At 39.5% G+C, this 25,577-nt stretch overlaps 1 protein-coding gene across 4 annotated transcripts in view; it reads right to left on the bottom strand.

Moving 5' to 3' along the window:
* Positions 1–25,577, bottom strand: part of nbas (NBAS subunit of NRZ tethering complex) — a gene marked incomplete at its 5' end in the record, with an annotated part of 182,930 nt that overhangs the window by 111,260 nt on the left and 46,093 nt on the right. For all 4 annotated transcript variants that reach the window (XR_014271223.1, XR_014271224.1, XM_082505113.1 and 1 more), the window contains 10 exons: positions 4,508–4,621; positions 7,493–7,605; positions 13,373–13,527; positions 13,666–13,743; positions 14,373–14,475; positions 14,560–14,682; positions 16,350–16,412; positions 19,658–19,791; positions 20,160–20,333; positions 23,236–23,421. Coding sequence is in view for 2 of the 4 variants with exons in the window: in XM_082505113.1 (XP_082361239.1) it covers positions 4,508–4,621; positions 7,493–7,605; positions 13,373–13,527; positions 13,666–13,743; positions 14,373–14,475; positions 14,560–14,682; positions 16,350–16,412; positions 19,658–19,791; positions 20,160–20,333; positions 23,236–23,421 (1,243 nt within the window). The remainder of the gene's footprint in view (positions 1–4,507; positions 4,622–7,492; positions 7,606–13,372; positions 13,528–13,665; positions 13,744–14,372; positions 14,476–14,559; positions 14,683–16,349; positions 16,413–19,657; positions 19,792–20,159; positions 20,334–23,235; positions 23,422–25,577) is intronic.

Here is a 25,577-nt window from a genome sequence, read left to right as displayed (position 1 = left end):
TGTATGTGTGTGGCGGCACATCTTTGTTCACCCTGTGCTCTTTTCCACCATTTTTTTTTTCTTTAAATCAAAACATTCCCTGGCATTTATTTCAAGTTGATCTAAAAATCAGACATCTTGGAAATCCAATTGAAACCTTTACCTGTCCTTGATGGTCCAACCAAAGACTCTAATGAAAATGTGCGAAAGAGGACAAATAGGAGCGTGTGTAGTTTAATCTAACCCTACAGTGGATTATAACAATCATCTACCCAAGTCGGAAAAATTTGCTACATTTGGAATATTATAATTAGCGATTACTTCATACATAAACAACGTTTGCACCTCTATGCCATAAAATGAAATGATTCATGGATTACTTTTTTGCAGGGGCAGGAACCGAACCCTAAGGGTTTTTAACCGGCGTGCTGGTGATACCTGCATTAAATATTCACCACAGAGCCCCAGAGCTACGCACCCTTCAAAAGCCTCCCTCCTGCATTTATTTATTTAAAAATTTGTTTATTGCTCTTCTCATCTCCCTTTGCCTCTTTTTTTCCGCCCTTTCTGAAACCACACAGCGAGGGTTTCCTGCTGACAGAATGTGAGCAGCAAAGACACAGAAATGCCACAAGACCAGTTAGCAGGTTTCCTTTAGCTGGTGACAGGCCTCAGAGAGAAACGACAGGACCATGAATCCAAGAGACAGAAGACAAAATAGGGAAGAAGCATGAAAGACTGACTCTTTTTTGTGTCTGTCTATCTATCTTATATTCTTAAAAGATGAACAGTAAACACGGGCACAGAGGCAGAGGTAAAGTTTGTGCAGTTTGTGCAGAAAAAGGACATCTTGGTTTTCACTTTTTCAGCATTGGAAAAGTGGGGGTTGGAACTAAAATGGTCAAAGTATACAAGCTTCTACTATTCATGTTTTTTTCTTGTAGTTCTCTTTCAAAAAAAAAAGAAAAAAAAAAAAGATTTGAAAGCACTGAAGTCGGCATGTCACATCTTGTGCATAAAATGGATTCCATTACCGTGTTGCCACATTCGCTAAAAATACAGCTCAGCGGTCTGACAAACATGCAGGAGAAATGAAAAATACCACAAAAACATAAAGAATTAAATTGCTTTTGGTATTACTGCAAATACACTGCACAAGGATTTTTCGAGTCGAGAGTCTGTAAACGTGGTAATTCCTGAGGAATTTAAACATGACGGGATGAAGGACAGTGTAGAGTCAGACGACTTGAGAGAACGTATAGAGGAAGAGTGAAAATCTTAAGGAAATTAAACCTCTTTGCTGAAACGTAGTACATTAACCTTGTTTGATTTGTGACTGTAGTTTGTTGCTTTAAGTGCTGCGTTTCACATGGAAGGATTTGCAATGTGCACTGAGAATAAACTCCATTTCATTTCCCATTTTCTCGCACCTACTGCACATTCATTAGCAGTCAAAGACGTGCTAGGTTATGCAAAATAATTGGACTGAAGTCTGTCCTTTGGCTCAGTCTTTAGGCATAGCTCTTCGACAACTTCAGTTCTACTATTAGTATCATGTGGATAATAGCCAAAGTCTTGCAGATATTACAAATTACAAAACATGAGTCTGACAACTTTGAAGTAAAAAAGACGTCATTAAGATGAATACCCCCTACAAGTTTATGTCAACATTAAAAGACAGATCAATGCTTTTATATTTTGCAAGACTTTCAACCAGCATGAGACAATAAACAGCTTCAAAGAGACTGACTAAGGGGTGCCTAGACAGTAGCTAAGACAGGCACAACAACTGAACATCTTAGAAGGAGAGAAGTTTTAAGTAGAAATCTCAATCTTGCAACTTCCACTTTCACAGGGGGTTTTGCCTGTTGATCCAGGGCTACGATCTATGAGACTGTAGCCTAAAAATGGGTTCATGAGATATAAAAAAATATATATATAGATATAATATATATATAAAAAACAACAAAAATTATTAATATAAAAAACAGATATATAAAAACAGTTATCTGCAGTTTTCTTTTTGATAAAATGGAGTTCTTTCTTCCTACCATCGCCAAGTGCTTCATCATAAGGTGTCTATTTACTGAGGTTTTCTCTCTAGTATTTTCGGTGTTTTACCTTATACAAGCTTTGAGGTGACTGCTGTTGTGAGCTGGTGCCGTACAAATAAAACTGTGCAAAAATGAATTAAACTGAATGTTCAGGGTTTTGACTATAGCAGAACACCTTCTGTAAGTATCAGGCCACAAACCATTCTGAGCCACTTGGCCTTTTGATTTCATGCACCAAATGAGAAGCATTTCTGTCACCTTAAACCTCCACAACTAGCTGCTTGTCACACTTACATATTCTACTAGGTTTCTGTTTTGACTTAATTGCCCTCCCCATAGTTATAGTTTAGAAAAGGGTGTCATAAACGGATTTTGTCCTGTCATGTATCTTTAACCAATCAGCATATATTAGCAAAATAGTTTCTTTTTTTTAACCCTGTAAAAAAAAAAAAAAAAAAAAACCATAAAAAATAAAAAAAATTCATGTTTCATCTTAATTTAGGCATACAGTCAATACTACATTTACCAAAATTCCAATTTCTAAACAAATTTGGCCACGTCTATAAGAAGGTATAAATATTTATGTTAGCTTTTTAGCTGCTATTCACTGAGAATTCTCTGTGATCACACTCTAACTGCAGCCAATTCCAGTATAATGGGATTAAAAAAAAGAGAACAGAGTCTCTGTAGATCAGCTGTCGTGCCAGTCTCATAAACAACTCATTGAACAGTGAATGCACTGTTGAGACTACATTGGAGACAAAATTACCACAAAACAAAATCAAGACTTCTTCAGGTAAACTTAAAACGTATAAATAGGCTGCCTTTCCAAGGCAGCAGCAGGCCTCTTGACAAAGTTTCAAATGCTGACATACAGACCTTATGGCCTTGTACAGAATCTGTCTCTTACTGTCAAACTGCATAATGCCTGACAGCAGAAAAAAAAGGCAGCTTTGAGAGCTCACAAGGTAAGTCTGTTTGCTCGTTCAGTATACATACAATGCTTTGCAAAACTCTTGAGCAACCCTTCATTTCTTTTTACTTTGCCAGGAAAATGTTGAATAGAAGCAGTGGTTTATTGAAATATACAGACATAGATGTAAGGCAAAAACAGAGTGTATACAATTCTAACGAGTTTGAAAGTAAATATTTGTTTCGACAACGTCTCTGTTAGACAGATTTATAATTTTTTCTCCAAGCAGTCTTCAGGAATAGTTTTCCAGGCTTCTTAAAGAACACCCAAAGCTCTTTCTTGGCTGTTGGCTGACTTTTGTTTATAATTCCACACTGACCATCAACCTTCAATAATGTTGAGGGCTCTGCTCTAGGTAAGTCGATCCATAACAGATAGTGTTGCATTGTGTTTTTATTGCTTTGTGTTGTTTTTTTAATCCAGGTATTCTTTTACTACAATGGCAGTGTTTGGGATCATTGTCATGCTGACAAATAAAGCTGTACTAATCAGATGGTTTCTAGATTTTACTGCACGGTGGATCAAAATCTGACGACACTTTTCAGAATTCCATAAATTGTGAGAACACAGCAGACCCAAACCATGCTAGTCTCCACCATGTTTTACAGATGGCTCCAGACACTCACTGTAGTACCTCTCCCCGACATCCTCCCCGCATAACGACTAACTAAAAATGTCAAATTATTATTCATCACTTAATCAAACAGCTGACTTTCATTTCAGTGTCTTTTGTAATTTGGCATACCTCTGATACTCCTCACTTGGTGGGGTGTTTTTGGCCTACCACTCTTCTTTTCTCGTCCACTTGTCCAGTTACCTCAAATTTTCTAATGATCCACGGCACACCACACTGAGCTAGGTCAGGGTTTTGATGAATACTCTTTGGGAATCATCTTATTGGTGAAAGAAGACTATTTTTATACCTGTCAAACTGTGTTATCTTTGACTAAACTAAAGAAATAGCCTAAAGATACAACTTGAAATGGGCTCTTCGCTAAGTTGTCTGTAAAACACTGGTTCATCCTTTGAGGGAGGCACCTTTTTATGCTTCAATGATTAATGGATCACTGTTAAGTGACTTATCAAACAAACAAAAAAAAAAAAAAAAACTTTCCTCTGAAAATGATCAGGTACAAATACTGCACTAAAAATGAGTGAAAAAGCAGCCCATGTCCAAAAAAATAACTCTGAAAGCTCCTCATAAATCATGGGGAACAATTACTCAGGACCACTTAAAAAATACAAAACAATTTTGTTTCATGTTAGCAAAATATAAAGATAGTAGACCTGGCTGAGAACGTTTGCACAGTACTGTGTGTTTGCGTGCTTGCAAGCCATAAGCACACATAAATAAACCTCTTATGAAGATGGATTTTTCTTATGCTGGAAAACTGCCTCGATCTGGTTTATTGAAAATTATAGTCAAACACATTTTAGCTTGATAAAATTTAGAGTTAGAGTGCCTGATCACGTGTGAGTGTGCATGCGTGTCTGCAAGTACCTGAAACTCTGAGGAGTGAGGCCAGATTGAGCAGAGTGGTGGACTGCTTGTAAGCTGTAGAGCAGTGGGCGATGCACTCCTCTACGAGAGACAGACGGTCTGATCGCAGTCGCACTGGAGGGAACACGGAAGACAGCGGGGATGGGTTTCAGACTTGTTTTGCTAATTACTATATTCAATCTGGAACAAGTAAAGGCTGATGACCAAGTGATAGGAAATTATGAACAGTGAATGATAAAGCAGCAGATGTCAAGATGTCAAGAAAAATAATATAATGCTGTATAATTCATACGCATGTAGCCCAGCCCTAGTTCAGTGATAGACTGGTGGATACTGCTGACTTATTCTGCATAATTAAATATTATTAAAATTAGGGCGTGGATGAGTCAAAATTTCCATGTATCTAGTCAGTATTAAAATTGTATGTGGTACGTGTTGAATAGTAATTTAAAAAAAAACAGCAAAGTAAGCTTCAAAGAATAACAGATTAATGTAATTCATCCATGTGGGACCAATGACAAATTCAAGTGTCCAAAAAAAAACCAAAAACTGTGTTTGTCTTCTCCTATGGGACGATTTTGCCCTGTTATACTGAAAATTGAACACATAGTTAACAAATATGGCAGTAATTGTTGGATGCAGCCACTTCAGAATTTAAAAAACAAAAACAAAAGAAAAAACTATATAACAAACCAAAATTGGACAAAAATATTGTGTGTACTTTAAAACATGAGTATACAGCAGTCATTCACATGCCAGTGCTAAAATATTATCTTTCATAAGGCATTTTGAGTGGTTTTAATATTAAAGGGGTTCTCTGAAGCATCTATCAGACCATGAGATAGTTGAAGCATTTGAAAAAAAAAAAAAGCATGAGGGTGGTCTTAGTTATTTGATTAACTGTAGAACTTTTCAATATGTTGTACATTAGGAAGCATTGTGTTGTAGGTCATAAGAATAATTAGAATATATCCCAAATACGTCCTTTAAATGAATGAGAGTCCTGTGTCTGAATCATTAAGTGTCACAGCCTTGTCCCTGTCACACACACTACCTGTGTGCCACACCACTGTGTAGAGTAGATGGTTAAGCCGCGGAGCCGTGCAGACACATTTCTTTGATTTATGACAGTAGTATTTCATTCCAATGAGTATGACTGTGTAAAAACTGAGACATATTGTGGAAATTGCTCTTATTTTTTTCTTAAGATATCCGAGGCTGTTCATCATCCATTTTGTAAATGGATGGTTCATTAAGTGTGAACGTTTCCAGAATGTACTTCTTTACACTAAAAGAAAGTGAACATTTTTTTTATTAATGCTGTAATATCACTCGAGATCCAATTGGGCTGCATGTGGCACAGAAACTAAAACAAACTTCATACTCCAAGTATATTATTTACAGTTTAAGTTTGGGATCTCCATGTAGTCCAATCTGCGAGAGATTTAGAAACTACAACAAGGCAAGCCTTTGATCTTTCACAATCAGTCTCCAGTCTTAGATATTTCATACTCATTGCATATTGTTTGACATCATTTTTCACTGATAACAACCTGCAGCACATATCATCCGCAGGACAGTAGGGAGTTTGTGCTTTTCAAAAAAACCACCTCAAACATTTTCAGATGCATTTCCATTTTTCTTTAAAGTTGTATTGAAACCCTGAGAAATGCCATCATTAGAGCCTCTGCAGGCCTCTGTGCACCCTGCTGAGGATCTTTATGGCTTTGAATGACTTTGGGCGAGGCCTAGAGGGAATTGTGGGTAGGGTGGTTTATATGAAGCATCGCCTTAGGCTCTATAGGAGGGCTGCAGGGGACAGCCTAAGATGGATTACCTATGTTCAAATCCTTCCGACTTCATATTTGTGCATGTTTATCTGTGAGAACGGGAACTTAGAGTAGAGCTATTACTTTGAGGAGAAAACAAAACTGTTCTTTTCAGTATGACCTTGATTCAAAGCCATGAATTCAATGTTCCCCTAAGCACTGATATTGACCTAAGACATAATAATTAATGCATGCATGTGTCACAATAAAACAAGATTTTCACATTTTCTTTTACAACAGTTTCTGTTTTTCTCCATTGCAGTGCTTCATTCTTTTTTCCACTGTTTTTCTTTCATATTCTTCCAAAGCTCTGCCCTCTGCCCTTCACGTTAAGCAAGCAGTGAAAAGAAGAAGAGAAGGAAGTAGGGAGCTAGGAAAAAGAAAGAAAACCCCAGAGGTAAGTGATGAATGTAAAGAGAGGAAAGAAGGTGAGAGGGACGGAGAGCAAGAGAGGGAGGGAAGGAACGAGAGACCGTGCAATTTATGGCTCTCTCTGTCACAGTGGTTTTATACTGGCAGCTCGATTTGATGGGGGCAAAGGAGGGAGAGCACGGAGGCCTTGGGGGCAAACAACACCTCGCTGTAAAGGTGAGGCGATGAGGGGCCAAGCTGGTTTATTTTGGCGCCAAGGTTTTCTTTAGAAGGGAGGCAAGCCTGGAACCACAGATGTAGGGTGCCAGAAAAGAACGAAAGCAAGAACATGGAGGTGAATATAGATTGGTCAGCTTTACAGCTGAAGGATAAAACATTGTGTGTGTGTGTGTGTGTGTGTGTGTGTGTGTGTGTGTGTGTGTGTGTGTGTGTGTGTGTGTGTAAGACAGAGCGCACACGTCCAAACTAAACACTTCATTCCTAATTAGGCCATTGGCCAGATGTTGTTTGCTCAACAGTCGATCCATAAATAACAATATATTTTGATACAGTGACAAGAAACAGCAACATATGGGGGAACGGAGAACGTGACGTGACAGCAGGGAGGGAGACAGGCTGGACAGTGAGCCGAGGCGATGGAGGTGGGGAACGGTGTGCTTTAATCGTCTATGAGAACATTTGAATGTCTAACCATTTGAAACGCACCGACAACACATTCAGATACACACAAAAGCGCACATTTGAAATCTCCCAGCTTCCCAGACAGACAAACGCTTCATGCTACCTTGCAGGGGCAGAATGCTGACGTTGAAGTCTTCCAGCTGGCTGAGGGCGTTGATGAGGTCCAGTTCCTCTTGGATGGATGGAGGACAGTCTGTGATCAGCTGGAGACACCCTCTGATGAAGATAATAAGCAGTTAAAACAGCAGGGAATGACTAATAATTTGTTCCATTGCTACCCAATCATATGACCTTGTGACACAAAGAGGAAGTCTGAATTTTAGGAGTACAGAAACTTAACTTTTCTAAGCACAGAAAGTGAAAATTCAGTGAAAAGCTGATGCACCTAAAAAGTGATGTAGTTACCTTCGGTCCATTTAATCTAACAGCATTGCAGAAAACTGTTGCAAAACATAACTTACCGCTTGATAAAATGAGTGGGAAGAACTAAAGGGGCTTTACTTAAATTGGTACACATTTCAGAGCTGTAGAAAAAAAGCGATTATCTAGCCTGAAGTCTGTGAAGTTTCAACATCATGATGAGAAACATGGCGACACTTTTCAAATGGATTTAAATACAAAGTCTAGACTAATTTGACAGATCTACAATAGAACAGTTTTCTCTTGAAACGCGAGCGGCACTCATTACCCTTAATAGGATTATGTAGCACATCATGCCGCATATATAACACTGAATGCGCAAATTGTGTGTGCCTGCAAGTGTATACAGAGCAAAGTAAAATATACCAGCGAGTGAAAGAGGAAGAAAAAAGCAAAATGATTAATTTGCAAATAGCACAAATCCCAGATAAAATTGCAGCTTAAGAGTTCTGACGTCAGCACCAGTTGAGCGGAGACGAGGGAACTTGTCCTTGGGATGTGTGTTCGCTCAAGAGTGTTTTACTCTCGTGGTGGGTAAACAAAGACAACTGACAGAAATGTCTCATAATCCTTGTAAGTGTAATGAGAAATGCAACCTCTACTTCTTAAAAACACACTGACTCAAAACTGTTGAGTAGAGTACACACACACGCGCGCGCGCGCGCACACACACACTCTGGAAAGCACTCCACACGCAGCTCCCCACTCTTTGAGCATGGCTGCTGTTCTTGCCAGGAACAAGAGGTTTGTCCTGGCATGGATGAGAGCAGAGGAAAGGGCTGTGGATGGGCGAATGAGAGACAGAAAGACGGCATACTGATTATGTACTCGTGCTGTGAAGTATCTCCAGGCGAGCGTGTGTGAGTGTGTTTGTGTATTGACACAGCCTTAGAAAAGACATCAGTGGAAAAAAAAAATTATCTATTTCGCTTTCAAGAGTCATGATGTGCTTTGCAGCATGTACACTGTGATTTCCAGATTAACTACTCTGTGCTAAACAGACACACGAGAACACAAGTTTGCAAAGAAGTTATCAATGGAGCACAGCAGCACAGACCTTGCCCTTCATTTGCACCAGAACATCAAACAGAAGTGTACTGACATCCTGGTTTTTTTCCCCATTTATCTTCCAACATTTCTGTGTCATATACACTCAGGTTCTTTCCTACTCACACGAGGACTTGTGAGAGGAGCTTTCACACGTACGACAGAAACAACCAGCAACAAAAAGGATCAAAATCATCCCTGCTGGGCCTACATCTGCCTTATCTCCCTCCTTTCTTTTTCCTCACTAAGATGTTTTAACAACTTAAGCATCAAGTCCTATCAAGACCCTACGAATTGTAGGGTAAAGACCCCACAATCTTAAAGAGACAATCAGGCAATTTCCTATCAGCAGCACTTGGTGAAGGCAGAACTTCCTTTTAACAGGAAGAGGCTTCCAGCAGAACCAGCAGAGCCAGGCTCATGGAGAGGCAGCAATCCCCGCTTAAGGGTTGAGGGGAAAGAGAAGGTAAATGGTGAATGGACTGGCTCCTATACAGCGCTTTTCTACTCAGCATGAGTAGCAACCATTAAAAGTGCTTTATACATCCATACCATTCATACATTCACATCTACTCACACAAGCATTTTTGCTACGCCTTTTTTCTGCATAGGTGATTTCTATCTAACATATATGGCATTCAGACTCCAGCAGCCACCAATCTCCCAATTAGTAGATGACCTGCTCCTGAGCTACAGGAGAAAACACTGGCAGCCACCAGTACAGTTTTACCTAGATACATTAGATCCACTAGCCTAGATGCACCCATGGTATACATTTGAAAATTCTAATTGATTTTCAGAAAAGTTGACCTCTAACCTCGACCCTGAGTTCAAGATCACTGAGATTCAAACTTGTTTCAGTTTTTTAGTAGCTAAACGTATGCCATCAATTTTTAAAAAAAAAAACCCTAGGTGACTACATTCTTCATTTATCACATTCACAAGATTTTTCAGAAAACTTTACATCTTCATCTGACCTTGATGTCAAGGTTACCGGGACTCAAAATGGTTTGAGATTTTTAGTAGATGGAGTAGAATTTCAAAGTCCTATGTCGCATTGGTCTCGAGTTATCCAATTTAAAAACTCGGGTGTCCACGCTGTCCGCCCGCCCGGCAGGATGACAACAATACCTCATCAGCCTTTTATGGCTGATGAGGTAAAAAGTAAGGAACATACAACGACAAAACACAAAAGTGTCTGCAGACTGGGGACTTCCCATTTAATAAACTTTGATACATCATCAAACTTTGATGTATGCAGACTATAACGTGACAGGTTTCAACTGCCATTCCTCATTTATTTCTTTTCACAGCCAGTCCTTCTTGGCACAGTCATGATAACAGTTGTGGGATCATACAAATACACCTTCTTCTTTGTGTTGTTTTATTCTTGCAATATGAAGCATTTTGAGCTGCATGTTTTCACAAAAATTGCAACATAACTCCATTAAATTAAGCTTATTTAAGTAGTACAACTTAAGGATCATGCTCCAGTAATATGAAAACAAGGAGATGTAATGATTTATGGAGATTAAAGAAATCCTAATTAGAGGATATAAGATTTAGGGAAAAAATTCAACAAGCTATTAGAAGTTACCTCTGGAACAATGACAACGAAGAAGTAACACTTAATGTGTTACAGGAAGCAGTTTATAAGCAGATTGGGAAAAAGAACAACATAGAAAAATAAACACATTTATTAAACAGGAGATGGGAAGCAAAAATACACAGGAAATGGAAATATTAAAGAGAATCTTTCAAAAATGCTAAACTAATATAATTAGTGGATGATAAGGAAAAAGCTTTCACTTTTAAAAGACAAAAGCAGTATGGTAACTGCTCAGACCGTTGAAGCTGGTAATATACGGGCTAAAAAAAGCAAAAGAAGCAAGAAATCCTTTCCAAAATAAAGGATTTCTTTACTTTTAACACCCAACACTAACACTTGTTTTTCTTTTTAGTCTGTCCATGCATTTTCTGCTGCTTAGCAGGACAAGATGCCGGTCTGTCACAGAGCCCTTTACACTCACATTCACACCTATGGACAATCTGGAATCACAAATTAACCTAATGCACATGTCTTTGGACCATGGGAGTATCTGGAGAGAACCCTCAACGACACCGGAGAACGCGTCCCTCACAGATAAAAAGCTCCAGCCGGCTGCTGGATTCAAGCCCTAATCTTCTTGCTGTGAGGCACATATTAGAAATGTCATCAAAGTCCTTGTAAGGAAACAGAAAATGATAGTAATAAAAAGTAAACAGTGTTCAAAGGCATTAAAAGCACTCTGAGTAAAGGATGATTTTTTTTTTCCAAATTAAGCCAGCTAATAACAGCTGAATAACTTTCATAAGCCCTGCAAAAAAAGGAGCAGGGATACCCTCAGATGACCACAGTGAGTCCTGCTCATGAAGGCTCACATTTCTTTTGAAGAAGATCAAAAAGTGTTTACCTCAAGCGAAGCTGACCGACCATACTGATCAAATTTAGATCAAACCAGTTTTAAAATGTGGCAGGTTAGTGTTAAGTAATGTTTCACTTACTTTGTATTTAGATTACGCAGCCTCAACAGCAAATATTAATGCTAAAAAGCATTCGGGTCACTATGATGGTCACTTAGTGGAAATATTGTACTCAGCCCTAACATGGTGTCTAACCAGATATTTACTCTGGATGGATATGCCTTTCAATGTACATATTAAACAAATATGTAGGACGTCTTTCCTGCAATTACGTAATATCCAATTCATTCACCTTTTTACAGTCCCTGTGTGTTCAGACACCATTCTCTGTTTAATCAATAGTTAATATTATTCTTCCACACTACTTTGTCCTGTCTCCCTCCCTTCACCCTGACCTTCCCCGTCTCTTTGTGTTAAAAGTGAGTTTTTCCTCCCCACTTTCGCCAAGTGCTTGCTTATAAGGGGCTGTCTGATTGTTGGGGTTTTCTCTCAATTATTCTTGAGTCTTTACCTTACAAATATAAAGCACTCTGAGGTGGCTATCGCTGTGGTTTAGTGCTATATAAATAAAATATATATAAATAAAACTGAAATAAAGAAGATTTTAAAAACAAAAAACTAATTCAGTCTATAGACTCGGAGTCTCCTTCGTAAAAGTTGTCCGAAAAACTGCATCACTTAGCCGTCTGCACCCTGATCGGCTCAAGTTACCATGGTGACTGTGCCCTTCTAAACTGCTCGTTGCTCTGCCAATGCTAGCAGCTAAATTTCTTTGTTGTTTTATCACTGCAAAGGATACCCTTTTTTATATTTTGCATAATTACAAATATTTATTTTATATATATATGTAAATTCATTCATGTACTAATCTGTTTTATCATGTTTGTTCTTTTCTTTCTTTATCTTTCTGTGTGTTTATTCCCAGAAAATTATGATGCAAAGATTTTTATCGGTTTCAGGGGATCCCCATGTTATTTTAAGTCGAGTCTCTTTGTCCTTCTGCCCGTTGCTACTGACCACACTTGTTTCGGGCAAAGTCAGGTGTAGTTTGTTTAACTGTCCTAGTGCGTGTCTTATTTAGCACACAGGGTAAAATGTGTGTCTGTGGAACAGTTATTTTAATCTAAAGGACACAGTCTGACCATTAGTTGGTGGGCAGCCAGTATGTGTGGACTATTAATTTCAAAGCACCACAGACATTTAACACACCATGTTTTATCCAACACCCTCACCCAAATAACGCACACGTGCACAGATTTACATGCACACACAGTGGAAGTGTTACAATTGATGGTGATGTCCAAACGTGTGGAGGGGGGTCTTTGTATTAGTTCCTATAAATGAATGACGACCCAATTACTGTCCCAATTCCCCACTAGGAACAGACGGCAAGGTTAGACACCCACCGGCCCCCCTCTGAGATCAGAGGCCAGCAACACACACACATGCACTTACATACACTGCTGTAAAAAGTATTGGGCCCTTGCTAATTTATTAGGTTTTTGCACTTAAACGTTTGAGATCATCAATCAGTTTTAATATTGGAGAAATATAGCCTGTTTAAATAAAAACTGTTTTTTTTAAAGGATAATTTGAATTATTTATTAATTGAGAAAATGCTAATTTCCCCATAAAAATAATAACTGGTTGTTTTCGTATATCTTTTTTCCCTACACATGAAATCATCATTTAAATGCATCTTCTATTTACTCGAGTTATATTTGTCTAATTTTACTTGTTTGAGGATCCAAAGCGTGCAAGAGTGACAAATAAGCTAAAACCTAAGAAATCATTAGGGGACAAAAACTCATGGCACTGTGTATACAGTTCATGTAGTAGGTGAAAAATTATAATGAGACACCATTATTTTGTTCCTGGTCATAAGTGCCATAGAAGTGCAATAACATTCACCTACCTACACAGAAGCAAACATTGTGTCAAATTAAAACTTCTTCTTTTTGGTAGTTACTGTACAAGTTTTGAAATTAATTTACCTTAATACCTTAAAGATAAAGAACTGGGGAAAGGAAATACTCTCTCTTTTCCTGCTCACCTGGCCAGCCCCATGCAGGGGTCTGTTAGCAATTTGGATGAGTTGAAGTACTCCCTGGCAGCAGCCAGCACTAATTCCACGCTGTTGTCATAGGCCACCTTCAGAGCATAACCTTTACCCCGAAAAGACAAGCTGACAGGAACATCCTGACTGACCTGGAAACATTAATATGAAATGTGGGGATTAGTGAGACAGCGAAATTAATTAATTAAATTAATAAGCAGTTTAATATTCGGACAACCCAGGGTGAAGCTGGAGTGTAATTCTGCGAAGGAGCGTCTTATTTAATGTACCTTGGAGCAGTGCATGAGCTGTCCTGCCAGGCGTATGTTCTCCACTCGGCTGGAGCACAGCAGGGACTCGACAAAAACCTGCAGCGGTCAGGGAGGAGGAGAGATATTATGCAGGGAGAGGCAGCGTTTAACCGAACAAAAGTTGTAACATTGTAGCACTCTAGTATTTTATCTGAACTCTCCCTGAGAGCGGTAACATGCAGCTTAATGTGTGAATTATAGACCACAGTGTCACCGAAGGCACAAAATGAAAATGCAGGCACATTAACACATTTAATTACACGTTTAATGTTAGTACAAGTCCTAACAACCTATGGATAATGCGTGTTTTGAATAAAACTGTATATAAATAATGGACAACAAGATAACGCTAATGAGGAACTGCTCTAAACAAGCGTTCATCCCATTAGCCAGCTGAAGTGAATATTCTTTGCCAAAAAGTTTACAAAACCCACAATAAAACTTTTTGTTATGAGATCGTGATCACACTAGCTAGCTAATTTCAAGTTTTCCACAGTACAGCCTGATGTCAGTTTTGAAAATTATGAACTCAACTGGAGTGAAATAAATAAATATAAAAAGTGTCTTTGGTTCCTCAGTGAGATCCACCTGTCTCTAGCTAAAATTAGAATCCCAATTAAAATCAGAGTGAATACTGGATGCACCTTGCCAACACAAATCTTCCCAATATTGCTGAAGTGTTTTACCTGATGGCACGTCTCTGGTTTTAGGCAAGTGTAAACGTTCTGCTGCATATCCAGCAGGTCCTGTAGTAGAACTCTCCACATATTCTCACTCACTGGAGGGTTTCTGGACACACACAAACGTTCAGCATGTTTGTGGCATTTATTTCTATGTGTCTATTCATACATGTGTACTTTTCAAAGCTCATACTTGCGGCCGGTGTGACGACACAGTTTGACCATTAGCTGGTGGGCTTCCTCGTCATTGTTCTGGCTGTTTTTCACATACGAGATGGGCTTCTGTAGACCATGTTTCTCCAGAACCTCAACCACACTGTTAGGCATTGGAATAGATGGACAAATATAACATGTAATCACTGTTGTCATTAAGGGGGAAACCACTAATATGATCACACAAACTAAGATTAGGAAAATCACACAATGAAACCACAACGAAAAAACAAAAGTTACATTTTTCAAAACATTAATTCAGGAAAAACAAAAAACACAAAGACAGGATGACTGGCATCAGTAAGCGTCACAGTTGGAAACGCCAAGCAAGACAAAAACATGGCAAAATGATACCTGTGAGCGATCCAAGGGAGAGAGACAGAAGACACTTAAACTCTAAGCTGTTTATTATTTTGGCAGCAGAAAGTCATTTGCGAGTCGCGGTGCAGATGGAGCAAACGTAGAGCAAGACTGAAGAGCAGCGTGATAAACTACACGTCAAAGTGACAGCACCTAGGAGCACGTGAATGCATGCAGTCTTATATGACCAAGGGACAGAGAAACAGTGAAAGTGTGTGTGCATGTGTGTCGGTGAGGGATTAGCATGGCACCACCAGCCTCAACAGGGTCGTGCTGCTACAGATGTTCACTCTCTGCTGCAACTCATTACCATAGTAAACAGGTGCCTCTGTGTGTGTGTGTGTAGCTATATGTGTGAGTGTAAGACATACAACAAGTCCTGATATTTACAACTGTGTTTGTGTGTGCATGTTTGCTCAAGTGTGAAGTGTCCATGTGTGTGTGTGTGTGTGTGTGTGTGTGTCGGAGGAGGGGGGGTCTGCATGTTCCTATGCACATATTAATGCACCAGCAAGTGGCAGCAGCTGAAAACGGCTTTCATTCTGGAGGCGCTCGGTAAGAAGACACTTTGCATTTACTGCCTGATTCATCTGGATACGAGCGTGTGAGTCACTGCGCTTCAACACAAACGTACACGAACACACTACCCCCACCTCCCACCCCGGCGTGTGTTTGTGCATAGCTGCCTATGTCTGTGTGCAAATATGTGAGTAAACTTGTATGTGAAAGGACACACTAAGCCTTAATGCTGCTTCCTGTTGCTGCTTCCTCCTCCTCCTCTTCATCATCATCATCCACATTCCCATTTCCTTCAGGCTCCTGCCCTGCTTCCCTCCCCCAATCCCCACCTTCATCCTTCCTCCTCATCAGTGCTTTGTGTTTGCAAGTTCACCCTGAGGAGCAGGGTGGATGAGAAAGAGAGACAGAGGCACATGGCCGATTTAAACCTGTAACAGAGAAATTGCCTGAGCTTGTGCCATGGGACACACACCGGACTCTTGATACTGAGCATGTGCGCAAGTTGTATGTGTACCCACCCACCACCCCCATCCAATCAGGCACATATAAAGGGAGGGAAGCAATAAGCATTTCTACACATTGAACGTTTCCAAAGCATTGCAGCAATAATCACAAAAACTAAAGAGCTGTTCCTCCCAACAATTTATGTGCCCTGCCAATAAATACAGACAAGAAACATTGGAGTGTGAATACTTAAGTTTTTTGTTTTTTTTTAAAGTAAGATCAAAACACACAATGTTAAATCGAGTCTATTACAGGAAAAGAAAAAGCAGCAAATCCTCATACCTCAAAGTCTGGAACCAGCTCTGATTTGTAAATCCAACTGTTTGTGCTGACAGAAGACAACAAGAGAGAGGAGGAAGTGAAAGCTGACAGACTGTATTACTTTACCTCAGGTGCTTCTCAAGTTTGTCCACCTGATCATGGAGTGATGGAGTGATGTCTGTCTGTGGCCTGTAGAACAATAAAACACACAAAAAGAGTTGTTACTTCTCTGTAAGTCTGTGTTACTAAAATTAAATTGGAATAAATAAAGTAGAACGCAAAGTAGGAAAAAGATTTGCATCATAAAGTGTACGCCTAATCCCCAAGCGCATGCCTGTGTGCGTATTTATGGCAGTACAGTTTCTACACTGTAACGTAAATGTGTGCGTATGTGGTCAACCAGTGAGGCTGTACTGATTTTCCACTAAAAATAAAACCCCATGATGCTTTGCCTTGAGGCAAAGGATTTTGGGTCAGGCTGGCCTGCGCCCCACTAGAGTACTGACCCTGATGAAACAACCTTCTGTTTATGAGCATCAGTGACTGTGAATGTGTGTCAGTGAGCGAGTGAGTTTTTTTTTTTTTTTTTTTTTAAATGTATCTATTTATTTATTTGTTCATTTAAAAATAAAAAAATCTGACCTTTCCATTTCTCTGCTTTTTCACCCCCATCTCTGACTGTCTGTGCATCTCCACCTCCAGCTCTTCCTCTTTTTAATACCCATTTCTCCCTCATTCTATTTTTTCCCTCTCCTCAATCACTGTCTAATCCCTTGTCCATTTTTGGATTTCCCACTCTCTAAGGGTGAACGCACGTTACATTCTTCTGAGCAGATTTAGACCTAATTAAGCTGTCTCACAAGAAATATCAGAAAATTGGGTTGAAACTACTAAGTCATGGTTTCTCTCCTAGCTTGCAGAAATCTGTAATATTCTTGGCCGGGTAGCAATTTTCAGCTTAGTAAGTCAGACACATCACTCCTGAGAGAAATGCTAAATTGAAGGCATTGCATATACAGTATAGCACCTTGCAGCACTCCTAAACCAAACATTGCAGAAAGCTGGCCTGTCTAGCAGAAAGGAAATGTTTAGTCTGAAATGCATATATGGGTATTATGCTCACTGAAAGCAAAAGTGTAACCATAAAGCGATTTTTTTTAATGGAGTGTTCATTAAAACTTGCAATTTATTATATATTATAAAGCAATTAAATATTAAATGAGAGACATAAAGAGGGTAACTTGTACAATATACAGTAAAATATACTGGGGGTGATCTATAAAAGTTGTGGTTGTTTCTAGAAACAGCTGTAGTCAGTTCCTTCATTTTAATATCAAGCGGCATTAAAAATCAATGCAACTAGCAGTAAACCACGTGTCGCAAACATAAGGAAATCAGTTTTCTGCATCCTATTTAAATATTCTCCTCTTTTTACTTTGCGCCATGAGAAAAAAAAAAAGTTTGTCATTGTGCTCTTTTTGTAAAGATCAACTACTTGGTACTTTCTTGGTACTTTTAAAAAGAAATAAAGGAAATAAACTCTTTGGGGGGGGGGGGGGGGGGGAATTAACTAAATAAAACAATTTTGCAAACTTGGAAAACTCTATTCAATTAAATTAAAATATGCCTGATGAGGCATGGATGGGCATGTTTATTGAGACTGGATGTTTACAAGACTGTGAGTCAACAGCATTCAAACGGTTCTGTGTTTTTATTGTAATAACTGCACTGATTTCTATAAGTGTTGCCTCTTTCATATCCCTACATATAATAACAATAAGAAGAAGAATTAAAAAGGCTAAAATTAACACTGAATCTAATAAAAACTAAACTAAAAACAAAACAAAGAAAATAAATAAATAAAATGTCATTAGAGGATACAAAACTATAATAAGTCTGCTAACAATTTGTCAACGAGAAGCTTTTTCACATTTAAATGGATCATGGGTATATCTTTGAAAACAAATAGCTAGCTAAATACAGTGTAAAGTAATAGCAGTGCTCATATTTGGATAATCAATAAAATAGCTACATTTATCGATGTAAACTTCACTGATAGTAAAAGAAGTAATATTAATACGGGTGCTAGCAATGTATACATTATTGAGTAGCTTTTCAGGATTAGCTAGTGTGCCATTAAGGTAAAAACCGATCCAACAATTTGTTTGTTGCTGATTGCTTAGAAATGCTAATAAGATCATAAAAAAGGTTTATGTTCATGTTTTTTTAAGGAGGGAAAATACATTTTTGTGATTTAAATAAAGTAACCCAGCAAATAGCTTAGATTAGTCTACATTAATAATATTATGGAATATTATGATAAGGAAAAGTGGAAACCAGAACATCAATGATGTAGTAGCTCATCAGTGACAATTCTTGTGAATTGTAAATGGACAGATTGATGATCGATAACTCACCATGACATGTGCTAAAAAAATGTATCTTTAGTTCACAACTTTAAAATGTAAAACCGACACGCTTATCTGTCTGCGTTACACTTGCTCAGTTTAGTGGAAGGCTGCACTGCGGCTGAAATCATGTCCCCAACCAAACATTGCTTGTTGCCCATAACAGTGACTTGTTTCAGTACAGTTATCCCCACTGTGGCATTATTTAGGGGAAATAAATACATGCCACTCACAGCAATGCATATCAAACTGGAGCTACGTGAGCCAGTTGCTAAAGGAAAAAGATCTAATTGCTGAAAATCATGGCTGTCATACTGTAGCAAGTGAACAATAAACAACAAAGCTCGCCAAAAGTGGTCATTTAATTTCTCAAATAATGTGCACACTGGATGGATAATTCTTCCAAGAATAAGTCATTAGGATTAATTTCAGCTACTCTTGACACTCTAATGACCCCCCCCCCTCCCCCTCCCATCCTCAGCCCTTCACTATCCGCTCAGTCTCCTTCAAATGCACTACATACCCACACAGCCTCATGGGGAACCTAAAGGACAGCCTCTCTTGCTATATGAAATAAAATGTGCTGCAGAAGAGGTGGGGGAGAGAAAGGCAGAGACAGCAATACCATCAGGTAGGAAATACTGTGTAGACTGTAGCTACGCTAACTGATGGCTCCTTGGAGTCAGAGCTAAGCGTAAAAGAGAGAAGAGGAGGAGGGAAAGAAAGTTACAAGGGCAGAGGAGCAGCACCTAAGGCAGTAGTTAGGTTTATTGATAGGTCCTAAGAGAGATGGAAAGGTGAAAGGAAAGGAAAAAGGTGGGTTGCTTGGAAGCAATGTATTCTTGTGGGCGAGGCAGCGCCGGACTGCTTTAATATCCTTATATCATGGCTTATCTAATGTATAAAGCTTACTTCTGTCATTACCAGAATATGCCCAATTGACTTATTGACTTGTGCGTTATCGTGCACGGCATCGTGTGTGTGCAATTTGTGTGCGATTTGTGTGCGTGGATGCGTGCGTCTGACCCGTAGCCCCTCTGTGGCAGACACTCCAAGATTTCATAACACAGGCTGAGCTGGTCGTCTCTCTCACAGCTGTAGATGCACTCCAAAGCGACCTCCATCAGCTGGTCTGGGTCCCCAATAATCTTCTGCTGGCACTGGAGGAGAGAAGAATAAGAGTCAGTATGTGCATATCAATGTGTGATTGACCCCGTAATTTATTTGTACCTACACACTGAAGCATTGCATCAATTTAAGCATTTTCTTCCTCTGGAGTGTTTGTGTGTGTGTGGTTCATGGCTTCTAATGGCCCAGAGACCTGTCCTTGGCTGCATCCTTATGGGGTCATAAATACAGCATTTACAGCGCAGGGGCAACAACATCGGCCTTGACATCACACAAACAGCCAGAGCTGCAATGTCTGCGTGGATGTGCTTTCATTTTCCTGTCTCTCCATTTATGGTTACCCAAGTGTGACGCCGACTACACTTGTGCATTGTGTGTGTGTATGTATACGGATACTTGCATCAGGTTTGGAGTGCTTGAAAATGATGAGGGGCAGGGTGAGGTCTTCCTGGGCCAGGCTGACCAGGTATTCTCTGAGCAGAGATTTAGCAGAACCCTCTTTCTGTCCCTCACAGCGATGTAGGAATGGCACCATCCACTGGAAGGAGTCTTTCACGTAGTGCTCGGTGCTGGACTGATAACAGAAAGAAATTAAAGATACTTAAAGATGCAATTCAGGCAGGATACTAAAAATAATGTGACCTAGTGTGTTGAATAGATAATTCACTTAAAGTGAGTAGTATTCTACTGGTAGGAATTTTAGCCTAAGAAACTCTAGTCACTGATTTTATGCTCTTCATTTGTTGCGCTTTACATTTACATGTTTATGTAAATAAAATGAACTTAGCTCTTCCAATAAAGGAGAACCTCTGGGTGGAATGGTTGTTAAATTCATTTGTTTTCTTTTATATAAAAGACTATTAATGAGTTATATACCTTTCTGTTTGCAGTCATATAGCATATACTCCTATGGGCTAAATTTAGAAAGCCAATCTGTCAGTTGCACAAAAATTATTGTGAACTACATGGAAATAATGGAAATACTGCACTGATCACAAATAACAAGGGGTCTGAGCTTTCTCTAAATCACACACTGATTAAACTACCAACACAGAGACACACATATTTCACTGAGCTAAGCCTTTCTGGCTTTTGAGAGCCTGCTGACATGTCACCAGGTTTCTGATCCAAACACCAAGCAGTTACATAGCACAAGCTGAGCTAATTTCCACAGTGAAAAAGACAGATTTTGCACCAATCACCTATAAATTTCCTACAGCATCCTCTCCAATAGCCAACTTTGGGAGCAGCAATTTTGTGGTGCTGTACCAGTGAAGGCTTTTTGGCATTTGGCATTAGGGCACTAAAAGTAATGACGCTATAAAAATGCTTTATAAAAAGCCATTATCAGTTTTTATTGATCAATTAACTTTATATGGATTTCAGTAAAAAGAAAAAAAAATCAAATAAGCATTTGATGCAGCCACCCTTTGCCTTTAAGAGGTACTCATACTCATTTTACTTATTTATTTTTTGAAGGGATTTGGCAGGTAAACTGTTCTAATCACCTTGAAGAACTTGCCACAGTTCTTCAGTGGATTTATGCCATCTCGAATGCCTCCGTCTCTTTATGGCATCCAGACTGAATCCAAGATGTTGAGATCAAGGCTCTGTGGGGGTCATACCATCTGCTGCAGTGCTCCTTGTTACAAGCCGCAACAGCATGGTTGGTATTGCTCTCAGCTTGTGACTATGAGTGTGTGTGTGTGTGTGTGTGTAAGTTTGAGTATCATCATTACGTAAAGCGGTCCAGGAGACACAACTACTACTAAAGGTGGTTTTACTTTGTCTTAATGTGTCTTTCTGGGTAGTAATCGATATCAAAATGTGTACATTGTAAAATCTTGACACGGCTGATTTTTTTCCTGTCCATGTTCAGACAGCATTATCTTGTGAATGCTTTCTGCAACCACGATTCACCTCATATCCCCAGAAAGCTAGTCTTTGCTTCTTCTGGCAAATTAAGGGTTAAAAGTGAATGTAGTCCAAAAGTTTAAACTTTTAACCAAGACAATAATACTGACACTGCTGTGTGTTTATCAAGCTGCAGAATGAATTTGGGAATGATGGGATGTCTGCACGATGGTGCTGTGTTACAGATAAGAACGCAAGACATGAGTGTGTGCGTGTGTGTGGAACATCAAGGAAAGTTAGTCGAATATTTTTTTTTCTCTGTTTTTGAATGTTTGTTAGAAAATTGCAAAGTACTTCAAACCGCATTTACATGAAATTGTGCCATGCAATTAAGCCTGAACTTGAACCATAATAGCTGCAGTATGTGGGCTGCGATGTGATTTGAGCAGATGCATGTCAAGTTCGTGCAAGGCCTTGCACCCACCTTGCGACAGCTCTGACTCAGGATATACAGATAAGAGAGCATCAGCAGGAAAAATGAGATTGAAAAAAAATAAATAAATAAATACTTGAATGCTAAATGCAAACTTGCACACCCACGCGCAACATTTTTGCTTTGCTGTACTGTCTCTCTGATAAAGAAAGACATCAGACGCAGGCAAAGAGGGAGATTTAATCTAGGCGAGTTTGGTAAACACTCAAACACACACAACCACACACACAGACACAGACACATGTACATACACACACAGAGCGTCCAGAGGGAGTACCAGTCAAACAGCATGTGTTAGTGCAGTCAACAACATTTGCTGGCTGCCTGCCTGTGTGGCAGATACTACTGGCAATGGGCCTCATAGGCTAAAGCTGGCAGTTATTAGCTACAATTTAGAGGACAGCTCATATTATGTACTCCAAGGGGACTTGTAACTGTAGTACCTGCTATATAGAATAGCTTTCATAGCTCTCATGTTGCTGTTGGAAAGGAAGCTCGTATCATCAAATATGAGTGATTTCAGGAATGAAAAGGAACTAATTTACTTGGAGGCTGCCGTTCAATTAGTCTTTTAAATTTTTCTGTTTGTTGCCTATTCCAGTTGCAATTAGCATAAATTATGTTTCTTTAAGCAACAATCAAGGACAATAAAGTAACTATAAAGTGGAACTGTATGAAGAAATGTAATGGCAGAGAAATGGGAGGCAAGCTTTCTATTTGTTCAGACAATGAACACCCAGACAGGCTGTGAAACAAAGCAAGCGGGCTGGGAAACGCAATTTAACAGCGTTGCGTGAGGAAAACAACGTTTTTCAACTGAGAAAAAAAAAAGAAAGAAATTATTTGCAATTGAAAAGGATAAAAGAAAGAAATTATGAAATGAATGACATTCATTATAATGAAGATAAAAACAAAGACAATTAGAAAGAGTAAAAAGTTTGGACACACGTACCGAATGTGTCCAAACTTTTTATTGGTATTTTATCTTCCAGCTTTTGTACAGAGCTTTTCAGTTACCAGACCTGCTGTGCATACATGATTTTGTGCAGCTAAAAGTATAACCGTTTCTGTGGTGGGGGTCAACCTTTCCCAGTGTGCAGTTAAGCAGGTGGAAAATTAAGTCACGTACGTTTTTCATGAGCAGGCGGAGTTTGTCAATGTCGCTGAGCTGCTGAAAATCTTTAAGAGTCAGACCCAGTTCACATGATGTCTCATACACAAGTGTTTCCATGGTGACCAAGTCATCGCATAATCGCTCCAGCCCGGGGATTTCCCGCTCCTTCCCAAGACGCACCAGCGACAGGGCGCAGTCCACCTGAGACAAGAAACAAAGAAAACCAAATGAAAAACACGCTAGAGGAGGCTGACTACATGAATTCTACTTAAAAGTACATTGAAAAAGAAAAAAAAAAAAAAGACAAGATCAGTGGTCAACATCACACTTTCACTAACTTCTTAACGTCTCCTATACTTGGATGTTTTAAGGAACGAGCACTGTCAGTGAGATATTAAACACACTGTTACTGTGCCTCAGATTGGGTACTTTCATACTTCCATAATATCTTCAGTGCATGCATTCGTTCACACTGTGTATCACAAGTACACAGATGGTGTTGTGATAAAAGACCTGATAAAGGTCAAACGGTCGAGTGTGAAACAATGCACTGTACACTCAGTGGCTGCCGTTTTGGCAACGTGGGAGAAAGAACGAACGAATTTCCAGCCAGCTGTACCAAGATCTGTTGTCTCAGGCCTTTAGCTTACATGATAAAGAGCATATCAGCACTTCCATTGTTTAACAAAAGAAACGCGTTCATAAACCACCAACAGCATAATTGTCAACAGTGATGAAAAATTTGCCATGCATACTTTGGGGCAACACCACCCTCTCACAGGAACAGGTTGAATAGGTTAGTTATAGGGGTCACTACTCTGGAGCCAGTGGAGGTGGTTCAGGCATCTGACTTGGAGTAGTTATGTCCTACTGGGAGGAGATCCCAATACACGCTATTGAGATTACATCTCTCACCTGGCTGGAGAGCACATTGGTACCCCGTGTCTGCTTAGACTGCTGACTCCGCAACTTGAATGGCAATAAAATGTGTCAACAGAGAGCATGTTATGTAATTTATGGAGCACTTTAATAGTTTCATGTTGTGAGTTAGATGAGAAGACTCTAGGGGCATCTATAGAAATGAAATCAAGCTAATCTTGGTTTCACACTCCCAAAGAATGTGTTCCAGGACTGTGCAGGCTCTTTGAGATGTTCTGTCCCGAATTTCCTCTTCTTCTGTGCAACCAGTGGTTTTCGCCTTGTTTTAAAGCCTCCGTGCTTCTATTGATGAAGGTGTGTTAAACTCCTTGAATTAAAGCTAAAAATCTTCAATCACTTATGGATTTGCTCAATTAACATCCATAGTGTTGGTGTACAGAAACAAAACTAGAAAAGTCATTATTGTTTGAATACTTATGGGCCAAACTGTGTATACACACACACACACACACACACACACACACACACACTAACCCAACCTCTTAACCATGACACTTGGGCAGAAGGCAAATAAAAAGCCTGTTTGCAGCAATGTTCGTTCAATAAAAATTGTTGCCGAGATAACTGGGACGTGGAAAAAACAATATCCCGTCCAATCCAAAAGCAAATAATAGCTGTCAGTCATTACTAATATCCAATCATTAGACCTTCAGCAATAAAACATTGAGGTTTTGGGCTTCCTGCTGCTCCTAATCGATACAATTCCATCCAGAAAAGCAACCAATCAATATGCAACCAGCTATATGCCGGCAATACGCCCAGCCAATTGATGCTCGGCCACCTGTGGATGTTAGCCAATCAATAGCAGATGCTGCTGGGTCCTGCGGTGATGATTGCCTTTTCTACACCTTTTAGAGACAGCGCACACATCCTTGCTGCATCTTTCCTACACAAAGGCACAAGTGCCCACAGGCACACAGAAACACAGATACACAATCAATGCAATCTTGTTGTCTTCAGCTTATCTCAACACACATTACTTATTGTTGAATAAATAACTGCATGTCTTCATTTGCAAAAAGTATCCCCACAAACACACACACATTCAACCCAAAACCCAAATCACCTTGACTCAGAGTCTGAGCAATTAGATACAATGAGAGGGGGAAGTCTATTGATCTAACTGTGAGTGTAGATCCTCCTCGTTCTTTCCGCTCCTCCCTGCTCTCCAGAGATAGATTCCCCAGCTAACCACAGACAATTCAGATGTTGAAATCTCACACTTTTTAATTACGACCTCATCTCCATCCCCTCCCCTCGTCTTTCTGTAACACGACCCTCTCTCTTTGTGCTCTCCCCCCCCCTCGCCACAACGGCAGATTTCACTCTTCACTGTAATATTCCAACTCAATTTGATGCTTCTTTGTCTCTCACCCTCGTCCTATCACACTCCTTTCTTTCAAACGGAATTTTTACAT

The sequence above is a fragment of the Aulonocara stuartgranti genome, assembly GCF_965226115.1.
Source record: "Aulonocara stuartgranti genome assembly, chromosome: 15".
Lineage (NCBI taxonomy): Eukaryota > Metazoa > Chordata > Actinopteri > Cichliformes > Cichlidae > Aulonocara > Aulonocara stuartgranti.
The sequence above is the reverse complement of the archived record's forward strand: the minus strand, read 5'-3'. Positions and strand labels throughout refer to the sequence as shown.